The sequence below is a fragment of the Scomber japonicus genome, chromosome 16, assembly GCF_027409825.1.
Source record: "Scomber japonicus isolate fScoJap1 chromosome 16, fScoJap1.pri, whole genome shotgun sequence".
NCBI lineage: Eukaryota > Metazoa > Chordata > Actinopteri > Scombriformes > Scombridae > Scomber > Scomber japonicus.
Genome location: NC_070593.1, coordinates 22205366 through 22215569, shown reverse-complemented (window position 1 = coordinate 22215569; position 10204 = coordinate 22205366). Strand labels below are relative to the sequence as shown.

Here is a 10204-nt window from a genome sequence, read left to right as displayed (position 1 = left end):
TGTGCTATTTATCTCCACTAGTGAGGAACTGTTGCATCCCAAATTGCTGTGTGTGTATGTGTGTGTGTCTCAGTGTAAATGCCAGCAGCATCATTCAGACTGAAGGCCAGACTTTTACACTGACCTTTAGACCCTCATCAACCTCTCTGTCTAACTACACACTCACACTTGTCTGTCTCTCTCACACACACACACACATACATACACACTGGCTGCCTGTGTGACAGCTGAAAAGCCTCTGTTACACTCAACTGTTTTCACCTCCACTTAACCTGGAGGTAAATATCACACAGTCCACTAACAGTGCTTCCAGCACCCTCACCCTCTCCTCCTGTCTCATTCAATTCTATTCAATTTAGTTAAATTCAGTTTAGTTAACTTCGATGTTCTGTCACCATAGAAACCAGTGGCTGCCAGGATAGTACAGAATGAAGCCCAAAACAACAAGCATGTGAAAATGTTCATCAAGATAAAGTAATCTTTTTACCATAAGTGGACTTTTTTTTCAAATTAAATGAACTCATTTGCACACTAAAATTAAAATCCACTTTCTCTGCTATGGTAACTAGATTACAAAAATGTGCTAGCAAATTTATGATTCATCCATGATTTACAGGTGAGCTAGAAAATATAACATGGGTGGCAATAAGTTGTGGGGTTTTTTTTGGGTTTTTTAGATTAAAGAAGTCTGAGTCTTTCGTGATCCTCTGGCGAAGCTCCCTCGCAGAAAGTCAAAACAGCAGGCTGAAATTGATAATTTGATTGCAGCGACAAACAGCAAGCAAAACTGGATTTGCTACAGTATAATCTTGATTTAATTTGGTGTGGTAAAATGGTAGATGAAAGAGCTGTAGAGCCTCTTCTCCCTTTGAGTTCTCTGGTGAGCATTTTTGATATTTTAGGTAATTTGCATTTTTTTGCCCATAGGCTCAAAAGACCTTTTTCAGACTGGGGGGGCACAAGAGTGGTCTAGTTGTCCCATGTCAACGCTGCCTACTGTAGCTCAATTGTAGTTGTTGATGGACAAATAAAAGGTTACATTGTGACTTTTTCTAAATGTATAGGAGCTGAATGTACATTTAAAGTTAAACTGCTCTTGCCAAAAAAAACATAGATAAATGTAGATATCATTTCTTTTAACTGAATCTAGGCATCAGGAAACACTTCTGTTGTAATGTAATATACAATGAAAACGTGTCCCCATTGATACCGTTATTTGCCCTTTATTTAGGCTATGTACGGGTAAATTATATTTTATTTCAACCCTACATGTGGCCTATGTGACTCTGTGGGTTACACCAACTTTGAACTCTCAAGCTCTTTTATTAAGATTTGAGAAAATGAGTGTAACCAAACAAAAGACTCATATAGACCAGTAAGGTTGGCAATAAAAAACACAGATGGGTCGTTATAATAAATTCTTAAAACCTACACATTAATAAAATCTTAAAATCAGATAAAATTAAACACATAAAATGCAGGCTGTCATTAAGTTTACAGCAAGAAAGTGAAGCACATTACTTTCTGATGCACAAAATCCAAAAAACACCAAAAAAAGCAAGTTCAAATGGGGGATGATTTATTTGTATATGTCTTAAAACATGTGTGGAAGGGATCTTTAAGGCATGGTAAGAGTTAGGAGTCTGAGCCAGAATCAGATAAGCTAAATAATGTCTGCACAACGTTTACTCCTTCTCAATTCCAGAGTACCATTTAATGCACCTCATAGGTGACAAAGTTGTGTACTGTCAACGCTACTGTATGGTGCAGAATGCTGGAAGACCACAGAAAGCGACATACGCAAACTATCCACCTTCCACACATCATGCCTGCGAAAAATCCTGCATATATTCTGGCCCAACACCATCTCAAACAATAAACTTCTCAACATTACCAAACAAGACAACATGTACAATATAATCACAAAGCGAAGATGGTCCTGGATTGGCCATGTCCTCAGGATGGACACCGACGCTATCCCAAGAGTCGCACTCCATTGGACCCCAGAAGGCAAAAGAAAGAAAGGGAGGCCTAAAACGACGTGGCGTAGGACCATAGAGAAGGAACTCCAACAGCACCACCAGAGCTGGGGAACCATTTCAAAGACAGCTAAAGACAGACAGAAGTGGAGGGACTTTGTTGCTGCCCTATGCGCCAACCGGCGCGATGGGGATAAGTAAGTAAGTAATAGGTGACTGTATTTAAAGAAGATCTATTAAGCTCATTTAAAGTTCTATGTTTTCTTTCTAGGACTCCACTGGAGTAGCTTTGCATGATTTACAGTTCAAATTCCAAAATCTTATACTAGCCCTTTGTACAGCCCCTCAGTTCAGCCTCTGTCTCTAACAGGCAGTCTTAGCTCAAGTCTTTGTAACACCCTGCCTTGAACCTCGGACATTGTAACATGACTGAAAATAAGCAGAATCATCATATGTCCCCGTTAAGGCTCAGAGAATAACTTCTGTTTTAGCATTTAAAATCCATTATGTGGTGTTCCTTTGGTATCCCTGACAGTATCCTTCAAGTCTGTGTACATCAATAATTGCCATGTAACGTAGTGTTTATAGAACTTTTGTGAGCATAATCATGAATACTCATCAATAGTTTTATTTTTAAGTTTCATTAAATACAAGAAAATTACAAAAAGGATATACAGTGACTTGGAGAGAGGGGGGCTCACTCAATGTCAATAACTGTGCAGTAGTAATTGTTCTTCACCTCCACCTTCTCCTCAGCCAGTTTTTCCACAGTGCCTTCTGGGAGAATGCCTACAGCTGTAACACTATCAGTCTGCATGTTCTGCACCTCCTCTGTGCCAGAGTTCTCATCACGCCCACTGTTAAACATCATGTAGGGGTCCTCCTTCTGGCCACAGGGAGCCCTACCTTCCTCCATGTGGCGTTGTGGTGCACAACCAATGTGGTTTCGCTTTCTGGCCTTTATGTAGAGCAATATCAGGAACCCTATGAGACAAGCCAGGGTTGCCACAGCCACCCTGAAGTACCTGATAACAGTTGTAGTGTCCTCGACCTGGATGAGGTACTGGACCACTGTCTTCTGGTGTACTTTGCCATTCACTGTTTCCACTGTCTCACAGGTGTAGAGGCCCGTATCAGACAAGGAAGGTATAATGATAAGACCTTGGCTGAGCATAGTGTGACGGGGGCCAGGAAGGAGGGTGCTGTCAGAGAAGCGCCAGTTGATTGGGAGGTTGGTCTCTGGGGAACATAGGAGAAACTGGGCTATCCCCGTGGTGAGGTGGATGACGTCAGGTTTCCTTTCCACTGAGGACATCAAGCACACACATTCTCAGTGTTTCAAGAATGTGTCCTGTACCATATAATTAATTTACAACATCCTCCTCACTGTCACAGAGATTTTCTTTTAACATACACACTGCCCATTTTAGTCTGCTTTGAATTCAAATTTCATATTGTGTGCTGAAGTAGCATGCAGTGAACTTACAGTCAAGGATCGGGCACACCTTGATGTCCCCATCACTGAGACTCTGAATCCTGCAAGTGTGGGAAAAAAAACCTTTTTCAGCATCATAAACGATCACAATCTAGAAAGTAAAAGAATAGTATCTTTAACTTACATAGACCCAGGTGATGCGCCAATAACAGACGCACACTGGCCTCTGATCTTGTCCCAGCCACAGTATGGGTCTCTGGCAAGAAGACAGTCATCACATGATGTGTAGCGACTGCAGTCCCTTATGTTAACTTGAACAGCCATGTCATTGGCCCCTGTGTACAGCTGGCCCTACAGAAATGCAGCAAAGTTTAGACGAGCTGTCTACAAGCATGTGTTCAAATTAACCTAACCTAACCCATCAAAGATCAGGAAAGGTGTTTTAACACACATATTAACAGATCTGGGTATTTTACTTGGATTTGCATTTGGAAAACAACACTAGTGAATTGGACCTTACAGTTTTGGAGGACAGCTGGAGAAAGTTGACAGGCTGAGGAGTTTGAAACAGCTGCAGCTCCTCAATGATATGACCACCCTCGCCGTCAAATTTCACTGCCTTCTGAAGCCAACCAGAGTCTAAGAAAGAAGAATTATCAACATTGACTTTATCTGTCAATTTGCCTTGTGTGTGACTTGTATTATTGCTGTAAAAGCATGTCTGCACATGTGGCTGTACCTGTGCCAATAAACATGATTTGATGCTGTCGCCCATCCAGCCCCTCAACTTGATCCACAACAATTTTGGTGAATCGTGTCCCTGTCTGAACCAGCAGAGGTTTGCCAGTTATAGGTGTTACCACGCCCTCCATGAGAGGGTGATTCTTCATAAATAGCAGGGTTTTGTCTGAGAGGTGTAGGGAGGTCTTCACACCTTTGGCCCGCATTTCATCATTAATGCACTGTGAGAATGGTACGAAATGTTGTTATTCAATATTAACCGATAATATTGGACTCTATCGAATTCTTCTTGGCTTGATACTTACTGAACCAGGATGGGGAACAGGCTCTTCTCCTCTGTATGTGTCCCAACTCCCAGTATCTGACCCAGTCAAAAACCTCCCGCTGAACACCTGGCTGATGTCTGACAGCTTGTATGCACAAACAGCAGACTGGTTGCAAGCACCTGAGGCCTCACTGTCATAAAAAGAAATAGAAAAACATAGAATCTGTGTTATTTCCTGTATATTTGTCTGTAGAAGTTGTTGGGATGTTGCGTCCACACAAATTCCAAATAGCGTGAGTGACACAATGATATAAAGAAGAAGAAATAATCTGTAAAAATAAACTTTTTCAGTGAATTAATAATTAGATATGTACGGGTTGGAGGTGAATGTGGCGTAGAAGATGCTATCCTTCCAATTTTTTGGGTCTTGAAGAAGGAAAACATCTTGGATAAGGGAAGGTGAGCCGACATAGCCAAATGGACAGTCCAAACGGGCCTTCAAGAATGAAGTCCACTTTCTTTGCAAGGTTCTTTTGCCCCCCAAGTCACTCTGAAAACACATTGGATTACAAGTTTTATTTACAGCTACAGTATATGAAGATGATATCTGGTGTTTTAAGCTTCTGTGTCAAATGGCTTGGGAGACATACCTTACACACTCGGGCTATCCTCGACACCTGGATGTTGTCACGACGTTCCTCCACAGCCTTCTCCGTGAAGAACAAAAACACATTGTCGTCTTCACCGTTCTTGCTACCTTTGCTCGCTTCAACAAGGTTTATGGAAATCATGGTGGGCTCTGAAATCAAAGCGTTCAGAATGTGAGATCAAAAGACACTGACTGACATTTTACAAGGTCTGTAAACAAACAAAGAAACAGCACATTTTGTGAAGTGAAACTTTTGAGTTACAGGTTCCCAAATAAGACAACTCACCATTGAACCAGGAACGTTTGATTTCAGTCTTGAGAGGGTTCAGTCCGTGTCTCTGAAACACAACCTCTGTGCCCAGGAAGTTGGAGGAAGTAGCAGAGTACAAAGTGTTTCCTGTGAAGTACGAGAAAAAAACAGTGTTGTGTCATTATTGGTGTCACTTTATACTTTTGACAGTTAAAGATTTATTAGAGGAGAGCAGACGCCAAAAAAACAAGTTGTGTACTCACCAGTCATAAGGGAGGCAAAGCGTTGGTCAGGGTCGAAAGGAACTCGTCCCCTTCCTACATGCTTGTTTTGGTCCAGGGTAATTGTTCCATTTGTGAAAGTCTGATGAAGTAGACATTCATAATCTATCACTGGGATATTTTTCTCATCATGACAGCATTATTTTCCAAGAACGTTATGCTATATATATGCTTTATTCCAACTGTTGTACAATGTTGACAAGCTGTGTCCATCACTGTGTATGAGGTTAAGGGGTCAAGAGGTTACTTACCATGTAGTCGCACGCAGGGTTGAAAGCGTTGGTCCCACACACAAGCATTTTACCATCTTCTGTTGTGTGCAGGCTCCTGATGAAGTTATCGCATTTCTTTTGGAAGAACAAATGTGATTAAAATGAATGACTTGATGAGCTGTGTGTGATGAGGAAAAACTGCACCAAAGTCTGATGACATTCACTTCTACTTCTCTTATTTCTGTACCTCAGTGTCTTTGCCCTTCATCTGACAGAGGGCTTTGTCTGCTGAACTGACGGTCCATTCGGCCTGGAGGAATACAGAATCAGAAGTGATAAAGAAACCATCATGTGAAAATGTGAAGGGTTTTTATAGAAGTGATTGATTCTGACAGCTATTAGTTGAATAGTTCTCACAGCTATTTCTGGTACCAGAAAGACTGCAACGGTCACAATTTTCAGTGATGATTTAAAATACTTCTTTTTTGGGGGTGTTGTTTATGTGTCTTTACTTTTTTACACGCTATATTTCACAAAGACATTATTTATGCAATATGAATCAACTTTACTCACATTTTAGGAGCCACTCTGGGTTTGTTATTCCAATGTGACATTTAACAAATTATTAGGGCTGCATTAACCATTATTTTCATTATCAATTCATCTGATATTTTTTACATTTATCGTTTTGCCTATAAAATGGCATACATTTCCAGAGTCTGATTATTTTATGCAAACAACAGTCCAAAACCTGCATATACTCTCTTTACTGTCTTGACACAAAACCATAAAATAATCACATTTGACAAGTTAAAAGCAGCACATTTTTAGCACATTTGCCAAAAAGTTTTTTCCATATATTTAAAAAACTGTTTAACTGTTGCTGATTAATTTTCTATCCATCAAAATCATGGAGTCTTTGTGATACTGTATGGACCTATTTTAACTGAAGAACTGAGTCCCTCTTTACTTGTGACTGTAGATTTATTATTCTACTCGTGTTTGAACTTAAACTTCTCTTGTTTATGTGTGTGTATTGTTTACAGCAGCCCGGTCTGTCCAAACAAGGGTCTTACCTCACTGGTCTTTTTGGTGATATCATCCAAATCGAGGGTGAGCACTTTCCCTCTGGCTCCGACAACAAGCTGTCCAATATCATCTCTTATCATGAAGGAGCTCAAACTGCCAAAGCCGGACTCTTTGAACTGTGTCAAGTTCATGTCTAAACCAGAGAAAGAAAGAGAAGCTATGGATTTCGTTTGAAACTCACATACCTCTATACAGTTAAGATGTTCAGTGTTATTATCATACCCAGCCATTTTAGTATGCAGCATATATACTGTAGTATGATTCATTAATTATAGTATTATTTACTGCTGCTGCCTACTTTATGCTACTCCTAATTGCATTCTATTGTATTTATTGTTTATAACTATATTATTATCAAGATAATGCACTCAGTACATTCACTCATCAGTATACTGACAGTCTACTATTGTAATATGCACAATCCACTGTCTATAGGCTATGTAGTAATATGTGCAGCATATAACCTTTATGTTAAAATGATGCACAGTCTACTCTTAATATAACTAGGCCACAGTGTATATTTTGCTCTTTCATCTACAGTAGATGCTGTACCTTGGAAGGAAATGCTCCTGCGGGGTTTGTTGCTTGCTTTAACGCCCTCACTAATAATGAGGAGGAAATAAAAGGGGACCACAGTAGGTCTCATCATGTCCTATAAAATAAGGCAAACACATTTAGAGACAACTGGCATCATTCTTTCAAAGTTGTAAGCATTGAATATTCACCACTACAGTGTGCAGCTTCATTTCAATAATAACTTATAATAATAACTTCACAAATTGTTCAGTTAGGATAATGACGTGATTTATCCAGTCATTCATTCATCTGTACTTGTATACTTACTTGTTTGTATTCTCGTTTGTTAAAACTCGTTAATGAATCAGATTATTTGCTGTAACGCAAGTAGTGCTTTTTCTCGTCTTGTTAAATTGAACAGAGGATCAGATTTATGTGTGTGTGTGTGTGTGTGTGTTCACTGCAACTCAGATCTGGTTCATCAGACTGTGGCGTCACAAACAGCTGAGAGAACGCACGCCTATAGAACTCTGCAGAGCTCCGTTCAGAACCGAGGCCGTTTATGAGATGAACCAGGCTTATTGTGCTTTTTTTCAATCAGCTGTTTCTATCATTTTTTCTCCGTCGATGCACTGTGCCTGTGCGTAAGGCCCGGTGCTTCATGTTCATCCTAGTACCACTAAAGTTTCAAGACGTCTTGCCAAATAGGAGAAAACAAACAAACACAGTAGGGACCTAAAACAAACATGCTCGTGGAAATTTAATTGTATCCTTCTTAGTGGCTCAGTGTTTCTGGTTCAAATTAAACTGGTGTCTCTGTCATTAGTCTGCATTCAGCATTAAACAACGCTCATTGTTTCTCCTCCCAAACACACAGCACTCCTTACAATATGTTGCGTTATGTTATATCATTAGCAAACTACCCTTCTGCTTTGAAAAAAACCCACTGCCACCAAGTTTGTTGTTAGGAAATAGACATCCTGTCTCTCATTATTGACTAAATCAACCTGAAAACATATTTGTGCCTTAATCATCTAAATAAGCAGATTTTCATTATGACGTTTCTTGCTACTTTTGCCGTAAAAAAACAAGGAAACAAAATAAAAACCAAAGAGGATCAATTGCTTCATTTAATCTGTAGTAATTTACTATTAATAACTATGGGTGGGTTGGATTATGGTGCATTAAACCAGTTTCAAAATCTGAGGGGAGCGGTGTGATTTCAAGGCGTGCGCACTTGGGCAAATGTCAAAATAAGAGCTCGAAATTCTGGGATTTTTTGGAGGCACATTAATATTAAATGAAACTAAAAAAGACTGGAAAAAATAAATCCATCTCCTAAAAATCGTATTTTCGTTTTGAAAGCTCCTACCATTACCATTTGCCGTGACATGTCTGATGTGGTGCTGCCCTTTACCAGCTCTTCATTTCAACAGAAGGTAATATGCTGTGCAATCTATTAGTATTACTCTCATACTGGAATCACTTGAACTTTGTGCCACCAGAGGGAGCAGCTAAACTGTGATTTCTACAACAGAAATCCAGCCTGCTATAAATGCGATGTAAAGGCAAAATTATGACCAGGAAACTTATTTTTCACCAGACAATAAAAGTGGATTGACCTTTAGCTTCAGTACCACAGGGTTTATTGCTGTAAATGTGTCTTGTTTTGAATGACGGTGCAATATAGAAAAATAAGCTGTCAGTATTTCAAACCACTTGTTACAATTATTTAATATTTTTGTATAGTCGATATTATTACTATATCTGCAGATACAAATCTAATACATTCATTAACAAATAAACGTAGTTAGGGTTATTATATGTCAAGTTATACACATCTTTGTGAAATGTTTTCAAGATGACTCAACAGACTATGGCTGTCATAGGTTCTAAAAAGTGATTTGGATAAGAATGATTTTCATTCTACCTACATTTTAGTTAATAGAAACACTTCATATAAGCTTCATGTTTAATGGGGTGTTTAAAGGACCAGTGAGTAGTTGGTGGCGTCTGGCGGTGAGGCTGCAGGTTGCGACCCTTCTCCCATGGGAGAACCTACAGTGGCTGAGAAACTCAAGAAAAACACAACAGGCCCTCTCTAAAGCCGGTGTTTGGTTTGACCATTCTGGGCTACTGTAGATACATGATCTCGGTGTGTAAGTGTAGATAAAAGGGTTCATACACCAATTAATACATACCTATGAATGTTATTCCATTTCTGCAAAAAAAAAAAAAAAAAGATTAATTTTATTTTCATTGTAAGCAAATAACACAATTTGAAAAATAACAAGAATGATATAAGAATACTATATTTGTGAGATAATCTGAAAACGTGGACTTAAATATTGAGAATTTCAAGACCTCCTGTGTGTGATGCCCTTTAATATTTAAATATCTCATTCTTCATTCTTGTTATGCTATAATAATTTCACTTCATTTCATTCACTTGATTTGCATGTAAGCTTTTGTGAGTTTGTTGATTTTTAAAGGTACTGAATATGTCATTGGTTTCTACTTTATGTATCCTATTTTTTTTTTTAAAGAATTTCACATTTTTGAAAAAGACTGAAAATGTGTATCTTATTGGGAAAATTTCGAAACCTGTTTTATAGTAGGCCTATGTGCTTTCATAATTTGGCTGTAATTGCATATGTTATTTGTTTATTTGTTTATATAACATACCATTCATATCATTATTTATATTTAATCTGCTGTTAGTGAACGCTTGAAGCACTAATAAAACTGTACATGTACTCCCTCTTAAAATGTCATAAACATAATTAG

General features: G+C 38.8%; 1 protein-coding gene across 1 annotated transcript; it reads right to left on the bottom strand.

Annotated features, from left to right (window-relative positions):
• Positions 1-2676: 2676 nt before the first annotated feature.
• On the bottom strand, positions 2677-7032 carry LOC128374970 (semaphorin-4E-like). The gene is made up of 13 exons (XM_053335189.1): positions 6889-7032; positions 6060-6122; positions 5852-5947; positions 5583-5682; positions 5356-5466; positions 5071-5219; positions 4795-4970; positions 4461-4611; positions 4154-4376; positions 3935-4053; positions 3599-3765; positions 3466-3515; positions 2677-3284 (listed from the first exon to the last, which is right to left on the bottom strand). The coding sequence occupies exons 1-13, from the start codon at positions 7030-7032 to the stop codon at positions 2677-2679; spliced, it is 2157 nt and encodes a 718-aa protein (XP_053191164.1).
• Positions 7033-10204: the final 3172 nt, after the last annotated feature.

What these genes read in the sequence shown, in the direction of transcription:
- LOC128374970 (XM_053335189.1), bottom strand. Translation starts at nt 7,032, where the DNA reads ATGAACTTGACACAGTTCAAAGAGTCCGGCTTTGGCAGTTTGAGCTCC. An exon ending in TGAAGGGCAAAGACACTGAG is followed by an intron (nt 5,948 to 6,059) that starts GTACAGAAATAA and finishes TTCTTCCAAAAG; the next exon opens with AAATGCGATAACTTCATCAG. An exon ending in AATCATGTTTATTGGCACAG is followed by an intron (nt 4,054 to 4,153) that starts GTACAGCCACAT and finishes CTTCTTTCTTAG; the next exon opens with ACTCTGGTTGGCTTCAGAAG.